A 15353-nucleotide genomic window follows, 5' to 3' on the forward strand; every position below is an offset into this window, starting at 1 on the left:
TCAGCAGACTGCTAAGAGGTCTGTGAGGGTTTTGTGCCTGCACGAACAGTTGTGTGCTTTACATAGCGATATAGATTAACAGGAAGAATAACCCAATTTAAAAAGCCTTGCTGGCATCAATATCAAACAATATATCATTCCAAATGATTAATTATGATCCCAGCCCACCACGAATTGTTCGTTTGAAACGTCTAAAACACTGTCCCTGTTAAATTGTTACTGATCATTTAGGTCGAGGCCAGACTGATTCGTGGAGAACGGACACCATATTAGATTGGATAAATGTTGGTCAATGCGCACGGTTGGGTGCTTAAATTAGTCCTATTTCACATATGTACAAGTGTATATTAATACGCATGTGTGAATTGGAAATTAGTTTTTTTGCATATCCTAACTACCTCGAAACACCCCCGGAGAGTGTGACGTATAAAATACCCTATTTTCTACAACAAATTTGAACTTTTTGGCTATGCAATGACTACCAGTGGTAGTGGTAGTCATTGTGGCATTTCTACACAGTGGCATTTCTACACATTTTGCATTGAGACAGAGAACATTTTGTATTTTTAAAGCAAACCACCTGCCATCTCTACATATTTTGCCTTGACTTGTGCTTTTGGGTGTTTTCCCATCGGAAATAATAAATAATATGGGTTGTGGGCCTCCTGGTCAGAATTAAGGCCCTGACTTCCACTGCTGTACAGACAGGCAGGTGCAAAGGCTATTTGTATATTGATGGAAAGTTACTAACCATGTTTCCATCCAGCTTTTATGCAAGCTATTTTGTAAATGATATCGCCGAAGGCGAGGATCGGTAGGATGGTCAGTTTTACGAGGGTATGTTTGGCAGCATGAGTGAAGGATGCTTTGTTGCGAAATAGGAAGCTGATTCTAGATTTAATTTTGGATTGGAAATGTTTAATGTGAGTCTGGAAGGAGAGTTTACAGTCTAACCAGACACCTAGGTATTTGTAGTTGTCCACATATTCTAAGTCAGAACCGTCCAGAGTAATGATGCTGGACTGGCGGGCAGGTGCGGGCAGCGATCCTTTGAAGAGCATGCATTTCGTTTTAATTGCATTTAAGAGCAGTTGGAGGCCACGGAAGGAGAGTTGTATGGCATTGAAGCTCATTTGGAGGTTAGTTAACACAGTGTCCAAAGAAGGGCCAGAAGTATACAGAATGGTGTCGTCTGTGTAGAGGTGGATCAAAGAATCACTATATCACTATAATAACTCATATCGAAGTAAATTTGGAGTCACGTGATGATCCATGATCCACGTGTGGTCCATATCATTGGGCAACAGATGAAATAAATGATGAACTTCACAGGGTGGTGAAAGTGCACGTTGATGAGCTTGATGCTGCTTTCCAATAAATATGGAGGGTCTTATTCTGGTGACAAGATGATCGGTAATTGACTGCCATTTGACTAGTAAAAATATTCTCACTCTCATCCTTAAACTCATTATGTAGACTAGACAACGCACAAACCGTGCCAAGCCCAGGGTTGGCGCATTTGCTATTGAACAAAACAGTTGTGACAAAACTATCAGTTGAGTTGAAAATGCGCTGGAAACCCATTGAACTTTAGATTTGTATTCGGTGCATGAAAATTTAAGCGAAACTCTGACTTTAGCATCACATCTGGAGGAAATCTGGCACCATCCCTACGGTGAAGCATGGTGGTGGCAGCATCATGCTGTGGGGATGTTTTTCAGCGGCAGGAACTGGGAGACTAGTCAGGATCGAGGGAAAGATTAATGGAGCTAAGTACAGGGAGATCCTTGATGAAAACCTGCTCCAGAGCGCTCAAGACCTCGGACTGGGGCAAAGGTTCACCTCCTAACAGGACAAGGACCCTAAGCACGCAGCCAAGACAACACAGTAGTGGCTTGGGGACAAGTCTCTGAAAGTACTTGAGTGGCCCAGCCAGAGCCCGGACTTGAACCCAATCTAACATCTCTGGAGATCTGAAAATAGCTGTGCAGCGACGCTCCCCATCCAACCTGACAGAGCTTGAGAGGATCTGCAGAGAATGTGAGAAACAAACAGGCGTGCCAAGCTTGTAGCATCATACTCAAAAATATTCAAGGCTGTAATCTCTGCCAAAGGTGCTTTAACAAAGTACTGACAATTTGCAAAAATGTCTAAACTGTTTTTGTTTTGTCATTATGGGGTATTGTGTGTAAATTGAGGGAAAAACAATTTAATATATTTTAGAATAAGGTTGTAACATAACAAAATATGGACAAAGTCAAGGGGTCGGAATACTTTCTGAATACACTGTATGCATATTATGGACAGTATGTGGATAGAATATGTAATACATCTGAAGAAAACGTAGGATAGAATATTATGTGCAGCAAAAGTTGATGGATGGGTGGCGCCGGAGAACAAGGCTGACGTTTTACGTATTCCTAACCAATTGTGTGTTTTGTTATTTTATTTGCATTGTTTAACTTATTTTTCAAACTTATTTTGTACATATTGTAGCTGCTACCGTCTCTTATGACCGAAAATAACTTCTGGGCATCAGAACTGCGATTACTCACCACAAACTGGCAGAACCCTTTTTTTTCTTTAACTTAACGAGTCCGACGAGCCCGACGTGAATGATATACTGCTTTCCGGGAACAGGCCCAGATCCCCGTCATTTGCGTGAAAAGAAGGGAGAGAAAAAGGGGCCAGAGGGTTTGCTGCCTTCTGAGAATTCATAGGCAATCGAATAAACCCCCACTTCCTTCCATTCTGCTAGCAAATGTGCAATCTTTGGAAAATAAAATCGATGATCTACGCGGAAGATTAAACTACCAACGGGACGTTTAAAACTGTAATATCTCATGCTTCACGGAGTCGAGGCTGAACGACGACATTATCAACATACAGCTGGCTGGTTATACGCTGTATTGGCAGGACAGAACAGCGGCGTCTAGTAAGACAAGGGGCGGCGGACTATGTATTTTAGTAATAAACAGCTGGTACACAATATCTAAGGAAGTCTCAAGGTTTTGCTCGCCTGAGGTAGAGTATCTCATGATAAGCTGTAGACCACACTGTCTACCTAGAGAGTTATCTGTATTATTCATATTCCGCCATAAGCAAAAAGCTCACCCAGAGGCGGCACTCCTAGTAGCCGGAGACTTTAATGCAGGGAAACTTAAATCCGTCTTACCAAATTTCTATCAGCATGTTAAATGTGCAACCAGAGGCCAAAAAAACTCTGGACCACCTTTACTCAACACACATAGAGACGCATACAAAGCTCTCCCTCCATTTGGCAAAGCTGACAATAATTATATCCTCCTGATGTTTACAAACAAAAAATTAAAGTAGGAAGCACCAGTGATTCGATCAATAAAACAGTGGACAGACGAAGCAGATGCTAAGCTACAGGACTGTTTTGCTAGCACAGACTGGAATGTGTTCCGGGATTCCTCCGATGGCACTGAGGAGGACACCACATCAGTCATTGGCTTCATCAATAAGTGCATTGATTACGTCGTCCCCACAGTGACCGTACGTACATACCCCAACCAGAAGCCATGGATTACAGGCAACATCCACACTGAGCTAAAGGCTAGAGCTGCCACATTCAAGGAGCGGGACTCTAACCTGGAAGCTTATAGGAAATTCCGCTATGCCCTCCGAACCATCAAACAGGCAAAGCATCAATACAGGACTAAGATCGTATCGTACTACACCGGCTCTGACGTTAGGTGGATGTGGCAGGGCTTGCAAACCATTACAGACTACAAAGGGAAGAATAGCCGAGAGCCGCCCAGTGACACAAGCCTACCAGATGAGCTAAACTACTTTTATGCTCGCATCGAGGCAAATAACAAACATGCATGAGAGCACCAGCTGTTCCAGACGACTGTGTGATCACGCTCTCCGCAGCCGATGTAAAAACTCTAAATAGGTCAACATTTTCAACCTCTTCCTGTCCGAGTCTGTAATACCAACATGTTTTAAGCAGACCACCATAGTCCCTGTGCCCAAGAACACTAAGGTAACCTGCCTAAATGACTACCGACCCGTAGCACTCACGTCTGTAGCCATGCTTTGAAAGGCTGGTCATGGCTCACATCACAGATGATGCAATCTCTATTGCACTCCACACTGCCCTTTCCCACCTGGACAAAAGAAACACCTGTGTGAGAATGATATTCATTGACAGCAGCTCAGCGTTCCCTCTTTTACACTGCTACTCTGTTGTTATCATCTATGCATAGTCACCTCAACGAACCGGTGCCCCCGCACATCGACTCTGTACCGGTACCCCCTTGTGTAGTCTCGCTATTGTTATTTTACTGCTGCTCTTTAATTACTTGTTACTTTTATGTCTTATTCTTACACACATATACTGCTCAAACAAATAAAGGGAACACTTAAACAACACAATGCAACTCCAAGTCAATCACACTTCTGTGAAATCAAACTGTCCACTTAGGAAGCAACACTGATTGACAATAAATTTCACATGCTGTTGTGCAAATGGAATAGACAACAGGTGGAAATTATAGGCAATTAGCAAGACACCCCCAATAAAGGAGTGGTTCTGCAGTTGGTGACCACAGACCACTTCTCAGTTCCTATGCTTCCTGGCTGATGTTTTGGTCACTTTTGAATGCTGGCGGTGCTTTCACTCTAGTGGTAGCATGAGACGGAGTCTACAACCCACACAAGTGGCTCAGGTAGTGCAGCTCATCCAGGATGGCACGTCAATGCGAGCTATGGCAAGAAGGTTTGCTGTGTCTGTCAGCGTAGTGTCCAGAGCATGGAGGCGCTACCAGGAGACAGGCCAGTACATCAGGAGACGTGGAGGAGGCCGTAGGAGGGCAACAACCCAGCAGCAGGACCGCTACCTCCGCCTTTGTGCAAGGAGGAGCAGGAGGAGCACTGCCAGAGCCCTGCAAAATGACCTCCAGCAGGCCACAAATGTGCATGTGTCTGCTCAAACGGTCAGAAACAGACTCCATGAGGGTGGTATGAGGGCCCGACGTCCACAGGTGGGGGTTGTGCTTACAGCCCAACACCGTGCAGGACATTTGGCATTTGCCAGAGAACACCAAGATTGGCAAATTCGCCACTGGCGCCCTGTGCTCTTCACAGATGAAAGCAGGTTCACACTGAGCACATGTGACAGACGTGACAGAGTCTGGAGATGCCGTGGAGAACGTTCTGCTGCCTGCAACATCCTCCAGCATGACCGGTTTGGCGGTGGGTCAGTCATGGTGTGAGGTGGCATTTCTTTAGGGGGCCGCACAGCCCTCCATGTGCTCGCCAGACGTAGACTGACTGCCATTAGGTACCGAGATGAGATCCTCAGACCCCTTGTGAGACCATATACTGGTGCGGTTGGCCCTGGGTTCCTCCTAATGCAAGACAATGCTAGACCTCATGTGGCTGGAGTGTGTCAGCAGTTCCTGCAAGAGGAAGGCATTGATGCTATGGACTGGCCCGCCCGTTCCCCAGACCTGAATCCAATTGAGCACATCTGGGACATCATGTCTCGCTCCATCCACCAACGCCACGTTGCACCACAGACTGTCCAGGAGTTGGCGGATGCTTTTGTCCAGGTCTGGGAGGAGATCCCTCAGGAGACCATCCGCCACCTCATCAGGAGCATGCCCAGGCGTTGTAGGGAGGTCATACAGGCACGTGGAGGCCACACACACTACTGAACCTCATTTTGACTTGTTTTAAGGACATTACATCAAAGTTGGATCAGCCTGTAGTGTGGTTTTCCACTTTAATTTTGAGTGTGACTCCAAATCCAGACCTCCATGGGTTGATAAATTTGATTTCCATTGATAATTTGTGTGTGATTTTGTTGTCAGCACATTCAACTACGTAAAGAAAAAAGTATTTAATAAGAATATTTAATTCATTCAGATCTAGGATGTGTTATTTTAGTGTTCCCTTTATTTTTTTGAGCAGTGTATATATATATTTTTTTTTTTATGTAATTTTTTTAACCATTGTTGGTTAGGGCTTTTAAGTAAGCATTTCACTGTAATTGTATTCAGAGCATGTCACTAATAACATTTGATTTGACTAGAATGCAGTATATTAACTCAGCAAAAAAAGAAACGTCCCTTTTTCAGGACCATGTCGTTCAAAGATAATTAATATAAATCCAAATAACTTCACTGACAAGTCGTGGTTTTGTCTCACCAGGGGTGATGGTCGGATTCGTGTTTATTGTCGAAGGATGCCTGTACTCTGGAGCGGGATCGATTTGGAGGTGGAGGGTCCGTCATGGTCTGGGGCGGTGTGTTAAAGCATCATCAGACTGAACTTGCTGTCATTGCAGGCAATCTCAATTCTGTGCGTTACAGGGAAGACATCCTCCTCTCTCATGTTGTACCCTTCCTCCAGGCTCCTCCTGACATGACCCTACAGCATGACAATGCCACCAGCCATACTGCTTGTTCTGTGCGTGATTTGATGCAAGACAGGAATGTTAGGGTCCTGCCAACCCAGATCTCAATCCCGTCTGGGACCTGTTGGATCGGAGGGTGAGGGCTAGGGCTCTTCCCCCCAGAAATGTACAAGAACTTGCAGGTGCCTTGGTGGAAGAGTGGGGTAACATCTCACAGCAAGAACTGGCAAATCTGGTGCAGTCCATGAGGAGATGCACCGCAGGGCTTAATGCAGCTGGTGGCCACACCAGATACTGACTGTTACTTTTGACCCCCCCCCCCCCGTTGTTCAGGGACACATTCTATTTCTGTTAGTCACATGTCTGTGGAACTTGTTCAGTTTATGTCTCAGTTGTTGAATCTTATGTTCATACAAATATTTACACGTGAAGTTTGCTAAAAATAAACAGTTGACATTGAGAGGACATTTCTTTTTTTGCTGAGTTTACATATGAAATGGGTACAACCGTATGTAAACAAAGTGACCTGTGTCTATGTACATAGGGCAGCAGCCTCTAAGGTGGAGGGTTGAGTAACCGGGTGGAAGCCGGCCTGTGACAGTGACTGAGTTCAGGCCAGGGTACTGGGTGGAGGCTGGCTTTGAGAGAGAAGCTGTTTTTCAGTCTCTTGGTCCCAGCTTTGATGCACCTGTATTGATCTCACCTTCTGGATGATAGAGGGGTGAACAGACTGTGGCAGCTGAAGTCCTTGATCTTCTTGGCCTTCCTGTGACACCGGGTGCTGATGGGCGGACTGCACCACCCTCTAGATAGCCCTGCGGTTGCGGATGGTGCAGTGCCGTACCGTCCACTTGTCTGTGTGGGTGGACCATTTCAGATTGTCAGTGATGTGTATGCTGAGGAACTTGGAAGATTTCCACCTTCTCCACTGCGGCCTTGATGTGAGTGTGTTACATCTGCTGTCCATGATCAGCTCCTTTGTTTACATTGAAGTTACTTTCCTGACACCACTCAGCCAAAGCCCTCACCTCCCTGTTGGATGGCTCATCGTTGGTAATCAGGCCTACCACTTGTCATCTGCCAACTTGATTGAGTTGGAGGCGTGCATGGCCACACAGGAAGTACGAGAGGGGGCTGAGCAGGCACCCCTGTGGGGCCTGTGTTGAGGATCAGCGTAGTGGGTGTGTTATTTCCTAGCTTCACCACCTGGGGGCAGCCCATCAGGAAGTCCAGGACCCAGTTGCACAGGGCGTGGTGCAGACCCAGGGCTTAATAAAACTTGGGAGGGTACCATGCCGTTGAAGGCTGAGCTGTAGGATTAAAAATAAATATATAGTCTTTCTTACATATGGATCCAGCCGGACAAGAGGAATACCCTGGGATGGTATGCAAATTGCAGTGGGTCTAGTGTGACGAGATCCTTAACTAGCTTGAAAGAACTTCATGGAGTGCTACAGTTACTTGAGGATATCAGTATTCTATGATAATGTAATTATCAGTATAACAGTTTCTAATAAATACAGTAAGCTGTACTAAAATGTTGGAAATGATTTGGAATAATGAGTGCATACAGAAAAAGACAGACAAAGTAGGGGGGAAAGGGAAGGGATTTTAATTTTTTGGGGTTTACTTTTTGATTAGACCAATTAAAGCAGTGCTTTGGGTTCTTTTTTTTTTAAAGTCAAATTCAATCAAGTCTGGACATGTGGCATAATTTCATATTCATTGGTGACAGTAAACAAAATGGGATAAATTAAAAGCCAATTTGTTGAGAAACACTTGAGTTTCAAATTTAGGACAAAGACTTATACATGTATGAATCATTAGCAGAAACCAACAGAACACATATGTTCTTTTAAAAAAAAGACAATGCATTTAAACACACAGAACAAAACAAAGGCAGATGAAACCAGGTTGACAATAACATAGGGCCAAATTCAATTATCTTCTGGCAGAAGAACAGCAGATAACTGAAGGTGGTTTTTAGATAAAACATTTTTTGGTCAATGAATCACATTACCTAATCACAAAATATCAATCAATGTCGATCAACAACAGAATTTTGTAATGTTGGGTTAAAATGTAGGCACAATCAAGTAGAACAACTCAATTCAGGGCACGTTTTCCAGACAGATCATAAGTAGTCCTGAAAAAACAACATTCAAATGGAGACTATCCATTGAAATAGTTGTTTTAATCCAGGTTTGGGGTCAATCTGTCTGGGAAACCAGTCCCCAGCAGCTGTCTTCAGGCTGTAGCACACCTGGAAACTAAAATAATATAACAATTCATACATATCCAAGTCTCCTCAAAAGGGTCAAATGTAAGCCAAGTTTCTTTTGCACAATGCATCTTTTGCCATCCACTGTGCATAATAAAAATAATAAAAAACATGTGCAAGATTAGACATTACACAGTGAAGGGGTATTGACAAATGCTATAGGCAGATTCTTTTTTACAAAAATATTCCGTATTTGAAGTCAAGACATGTCCTTAGCATGACTTATACATTCAGTGTTATTACTAAAAATACTTTATCACGCAGGTTTAAAAACACACTGCTAAATGTACATATGCTGCAAGTATTTTTTTTACACATTTCATTATTTACATGGCTCTTTTTCTTTAACTTATTTCAAGCTTGTGAGCTCCGTTTTGTCGTCTCTAAGATGGCCATTACAGTTCCCATTCTGCAAAGAAAATAAAAAAGACTGCCTCCCTTGAAATTAGAACCTAGAGGGAGATAGTCAATTAACCACCCACTGATAAAAAGGGCCTCTCAGCCTGTAACTTATAAAAAATTATTGATTGCAGTGCAAGAAGAGTAGGGTGCCGAAAGCAGTGAGTATCTGGAGATTGCTGCTGGAGACTTTAAATGTAAACAGATCCACACGGGCCTTGCGCCGAACATCCTCTGTGCCACGCACGTCTCTCAACGCTGCACTTCCTCGTAAGAAACTGCCACACAGCAAACAGGGCCATGGCACAGGAGATTGAGGTTGTGAAACTTAGTTCCACGTTCCTGTTGAATCTGGCCCTCCTCTGCATTGTTTACTGTGTGGGGTTTCGGTAGGGAACGAGATAGTTTGAAAGTGGCTAATAGCAGTACTGATTGAGTTGGGGAAAAAAAGTGACCCAGAGGACCAAATTCTCTGTGCCACGCAAGCCAACGTGGTTGATATGGCACTGGTAACCACGTCAGACATACAAGGGAGAGATGGTGAAAAAAATGACAGCAAAAGACATTTGTTTGGTTAAGACAAAACTGACTCATTGATTAATAACCACATCACAAATAGACAAAATAATTGTATGATAGAGCTGCAGGCCTTGGACCAGAACAACTGCCATAGTGCAGAGCGCACAGCGCAATAAAAAAGTACAGGAATTGAACGTCCAAGGCCTGTGTGCCATGGCCTCTACACTTCAGTTTGAGGTTATACTTGTGACCTGTACTCACTACTACAGCGGATTCCCTCCTGAAAGATAGCTCTGGTTTCCCTGCAGAACAGTGGATTTTTACACCCCCCCCCCAAACCAGAGGGAAAACAGTAAGTCAAACGAAAGAAAATGCTACTATTGTAGATTGTGCTTCAGGTAGCACCAGGTTGTCAGAGGTGAAATCCTTAATGATTAATAGAACTTAACGTGCCAAAGAATTACCGGTCCACAAAAATGGACTGTAAATGAGACTGCATTAACATGTTATTACTAACAGTATCCAACCTTACCGTTTGGGAAGAAAAGCCCACAGACTTGCTATAACGGCCAACAAAAAAAACAACAAAACAGAGCACAAATACGAAGGATATCCAGTACATCGTTAGTGACAGAAACAGACTCCAATGAGAGCATTCTCCCCCACCAACAAGGCTGCAGCGCTGTAATACCTGTGCTTCTCAAAAAAAAGAGAAAAAAGGGTGACAAACAGCTGCAGAGACGTCCCTACAACATGCCTACCACCCTTCGAACACCTCAACCTAAAATAGCCAAAAGTATATTACAGCGCTGGGGCGTTCAAGGTAGGCAGGAGCCTTCGTTCACACGTTGGCTTTGAAAGGTCAGGATATGGGAGTCCATCTCTAGGCATGTACCTTGAGGAGGCTCTTCAGCTGGAAGGCCATCATCTCCCTGCTGTCACGAGTACCCAAGGGGACCCAGTGGCTGGGGGGCTTGGGCAGCACACTGGGGGAGGGTGGCTCGCTGAACTTGGCCCCTGCATAGCTCGGGCCGCCACACTGGGCGGCCAGAAGTGTGTTCAGGTGGGACACAGCGCCCTCCCAATTCTGATCGTAGGCGTTGGCAAAACGGACAGAAGTGTTTATCTTCTCAGCCGACGCGGCCAGCCGCGCCTCTGGGAACCAGGGGTAGGCTGCGCCCTTGCGGTGGCCATGTTGGTGAGGACCTCCCGCCGCCCCCGAGGATGCTACGGTTGTCACTCCATTCTGATCACGGACAACTCTCTGCTTGGCCCGGCCCAGCTGATGGTTCTTCTTGGGCAATGGGCGCTCTGGGTGGGACACTGGAATGTTGTACCTCTCTCCACCTCCCATACTGTACTTCCTAGACTATGTGTCACCTGAAGGAGGAATACATTTATATTAAGAAACAAATCTAAAAAAATACATTGAAGCAACTCATTTCTAACATTTACAATGTAGTTATCCAGAACTTACAAGTGGCTTGCTTAAGGGCATAGAGGTGTTTCACCTATTAAACTCAGGCAACTCAGGGATTCGAACCAGCGGCATTCCAACGCTCTTAATGTTAAGCTAACGTTACCTGCAGCCCAACAATTAAACATGACAATTGTCCCCGGTTGACAACACCGCTTTACCAATATGGTTAAAAAAAATATATGCGTAGTTTATATTTAAGACGGGCAAAATATAATTATTAACAGAACTGCTGGAACAAATGTGCATTACTTAAGTTACTTCAATGAGCTCAATTGGGCTACGTGCGAAAGATCAGCCCTTCCCCCACCCGACAGCAAAAAAACACTGTAGCAGCCAATGCCTACCTCTTTGTTGTTAGAAAGTTGAATGTGCAGAGATGCTTCCTTCTTAATTTCTCCTTTCCAATTGGGCTCCAGGTCCTCGAAGTAGTCTTCGGTCTACTTCTCGCTGCACTTTTAGGTCCAGCAAGATCTGGAGTTGTCATGTGCCAATGAGCGTCGTTTTCCCGTGAAGCCGAGTAGAACATCAATTCACTTCAGCGCACGAATATGCTCAAAGCCGATCTAAACGATACATTGTTTTTTTTAGAAATACTTCGAGTAAAATAGAACAACACTGCTCCAAGTATGTAAACTGTTGGATGTTACAAGTTGAGAATGGGCCCAGTTCTCATGTGACAAACATGCATCTTCACAAAGCTAACTACGTTCTACAAACTGTCTGGTAAAATTCATACACTGGTAGCAACATAATGCATATTGGTTAAATGGAAAATAAAGCAGGCAGCCAACTAGCGTCCATGTTTAGCTATGTAAAGCCACCACGTAAACAACGAATAATGCTTTCACTGGCGTGGAAGATAACGTTACGTTAGCTTGGTGGAGAAATCGAGCGACTGATGTTCACTTTAACTGAATACATTTTTTTAAATACACCTAGATTAGCCATCATTTGTGCTTGTTAATATTACTAAAGTTAGATGTATTCAGTGTTATCATCATTGTAAGTAAAAGCCGTCTATCTAGGTCACTTCTCTGGCAACAAAACAAAGAACGCCACTCATAAGTCATATGGTGTCACAAAATTCTAGCTAAATTAACTTAGCTAAACACCGGTTCTTACCGACTTCCTCAGGCAGGCTTAGTTGGTAAAAGCCCTTTGTCAGAGATTGTTGAATTGACGTCTGAACTCTCTGAATGTAGAAATTGCTATATCTAGAAATGTGTGTATATCTCTATTCCCTCTCGACTGTCTGATTTGCAACAAAATGGAAGCTGGGGTAGATATATGTAGCTGCGCAAGCTGAGCTCTGACCAATCACAACAGCTCTGTGACCGAAGGACCAATCGGAGAGGCGATACACAGACGCATTCACGTCTGTTGCCAGACAGTTGACGCGAAAAGACAAACCTCCCACCCTAGGCTTCCTTTGTTGTTGGAATTTCCATGAAGGAGTGGTAAAGCATCAAGAAAACCACCATTTAGATTCAAATAAAATAAAACGACTTGTATTTATACTTCAAACCTGACAGTCAATAGCAGATGCTTCGGAAAAAGTTAATACTGGTGTTCCAAATGAACAATTGACAAAATATGTCATGATATGTAGACCTACATTACTAAATCATTTGAGTAGCCTACACTAACCAGGTTTCCATACAACATTTGTATGCTAAACTGTTGGCTGGAGTGCACTTGCCACGACCAGAGTGGGCACATTCGCTATGTAATGTAAAATGTGTTGCGACAAAACCATCAGTAGAGTTGGAAATGCGATGGAACCCCATTAAAATATGTTTTATTCGATACATGGGAATTGAACAGCAAAGGTAATTTGTGTGCACTACGTCATTACGCACAGCCTTTTATCAACAACAAGTCAATCTGATGGAAACAGGACTCGTGGGGAAATGCGCATATTGTTTATATGGAGGTTTTAGAATATTCGCATGAAATTCTGTTGCCAATTGGACGGAAACCTAGTTTGTGAGAGAATCTGTCAGAGATCAATTCCTACTAAGATTATGATATGATTGGCTTCTCAATGGTTCAGTATTATGTAATCCAACTCAATATCAGCCATGACAATGTATATTCCTGAATATAACAGCATTTCTTCATATATGTATAGTGGTTTTGCATTTATATTTTATTACGATATAATAAAAATAAAAAAGAAACAACATTTAACCGTATTTCCTGTAGTAGTGGGTGGGTGGTGATTCATGTGAAAGGAAGTGAGCAGCAGCAACAGGCTTTTGCAAGACTGGGCAAATTACTGTCATCAGTTACCTGCTAACAATGGGCCTATGTCGCAGTAATTTCTCAGATATTTGCTCAAGATGGTAAAAAAAAAGTCCCCATAGCTTATTCCCTTTATATGTTTGTTGTTGTGTATTTAGGGTTCAGGATTATTGACCATAGATCATAAAGTGAAATACATTTTACTTGATTGTGTTAAACAATTTTGCACTCTCAATTAAACCCCACCCCTAACTGCATCACTATGGTGGCCCATATGTATATATACTTTTTTGTTTGTTTTGGGGCTCTATGTAGATCTGTTATTAACAGTATTTTCTCACTCCGTATCTGTGTGTTCCATGTTGTCTCTGTTGTTTGATAAGATACTCAAATGACATGCCCCTAAACCTGACCTAATTTTACCGTTGCAAATGTTACCTAATGTTAACTTGGCTGGGAACATAGAACAACAATAGTGCAAGTCCTTAACATGTTACACTAGAAACCACAAAGCTTGGATTTATAAACCGTTTCCTGCCATCATACCACTAGGTGTCAATGTGCTGCATCCTCTCTGATAATATACTATCCATTTTTACACAGTGTCTGGTTCGTTTGGGGTAATTGCATTTGCCATTGTCATGGAGCTCTCTCCCAGCCGCCTGACAGTGGAGGTTTATTTCAGAACACGAAAGGAGATCTGATCATATTACACAATTATAGGAGGGATATCTTCTGTTTTCAGAGACGAGAGCAGCACCTCAGACCAGACCTCAAACAACAAACCTTTATGAGGACAATAAATATGTCTCGCCTGTGTCTGATTTCAGCTTCCATGTTTTACATCAGAGCATGTTTCTAATCTGTGGTAATAGCACAGTGATGACAGTATACACGGAGTCTGTGACTTATTATACAACCTACTGTTCTAGATTTTGAAGACTGGGTTTACGTGTTAAATATTTATAGCAGGTCCAAGTCTATGGGATAAAACAATTGCATAATGGTTACAATGGATGAATTCCAACTGTGCTCGCCAACGTCTAACACTCATCTGTGTCTCTCACTGTAAAAAGAGTGTTGTTGCAACATTTTGCCTGTCTATCAACCCGTATACCTTGAGTGAGTACCCAGTGTGTACTATACACCCCTGTGACAAGTCATTGCAAAGGTTGGGCCTCCTCAGGCCAGAAGCTATGTATGGAATTTAGGTCATTGGGAGGCTCTACTAGGTCACACAGGAGTATAGAGGTGGTACACGCAGGATGTCAAATAACCCAAGTTGTCAAACTCTCCTGACATGGGAACACAAGCAATCCCTCTCAACCTATTTTGGGAAAGAGGTTGGGTGTGTTTGTGTAGAATTAATAATGACTACAAATATATTGTTTTGTGATACATACAAAGAGCTGAAAGGAAAACCAACAGGCTGTTGCAATTGCGTTTTACATTAGGTAATCTGTTGTAAGCAAATAACTTACTGTAACACAATGACTTTGACTTTGTTCCATTCATCTGAAAGGAGGGAATAGGACACGGTCAGACTACACTTTAAGTGAGGGGTCATATCAGTGCCTTTTTTCTCTCTTTAAGAGAGGCGGTGGGAGAGTGGGAGGAAATTTGATCTTGAGACAGCACTCAGCATTATGGCCATAAAAGTATGAAACCTGGCCTGAAGCTATTTCTCATTGAATGTATAAGGAGAGGATACTTTTTGTATTTGGTTCTGGGTTCGGAGACCGATGTTATTTAGCTTATTGTATAACATTTAAAATCATTCAATTAATAACCATAAAAGGTATAGTAGGTGCCAAATGCTGAGCTTGTGCACCTGTTGAGACAATGACAGAAATGAAAAAGTGGAGGAGTTTAGCTGCCTGCTTGTAATCGGATTTCCTCCCTCTGCCCAGCCAAATTGGTCAGGTCACCGACAGGGCAGTGAAGAGGAGGATAGTATACTGCCTTTAAATCAGACATGGTCGACTCTAGTGAGTGGGTCAATGTCGGACCAGACCATCTTTTTCAATCCAAATGTGTTCAAT

General features: G+C 43.2%; 1 protein-coding gene across 1 annotated transcript; it reads right to left on the bottom strand.

The window, feature by feature from the left end:
• Window positions 1–7977: 7977 nt before the first annotated feature.
• Window positions 7978–12328, bottom strand: LOC139393513 (proline-rich nuclear receptor coactivator 2). The gene is made up of 3 exons (XM_071141987.1): window positions 12190–12328; window positions 11412–11630; window positions 7978–10967 (listed from the first exon to the last, which is right to left on the bottom strand). Exon 3 carries the CDS (start codon window positions 10939–10941, stop codon window positions 10471–10473), a length of 471 nt encoding a protein of 156 aa, XP_070998088.1. The 5' UTR covers window positions 10942–10967; window positions 11412–11630; window positions 12190–12328; the 3' UTR covers window positions 7978–10470.
• Between the last annotated feature and the right edge of the window lie 3025 nt (window positions 12329–15353).

This window comes from Oncorhynchus clarkii, chromosome 3 (assembly GCF_045791955.1).
Source record: "Oncorhynchus clarkii lewisi isolate Uvic-CL-2024 chromosome 3, UVic_Ocla_1.0, whole genome shotgun sequence".
Taxonomy (NCBI): Eukaryota; Metazoa; Chordata; class Actinopteri; order Salmoniformes; family Salmonidae; genus Oncorhynchus; species Oncorhynchus clarkii.

Coding starts and splice junctions, on each gene's coding strand:
- LOC139393513 (XM_071141987.1), bottom strand. CDS start 10,941: ATGGGAGGTGGAGAGAGGTACAACATTCCAGTGTCCCACCCAGAGCGC.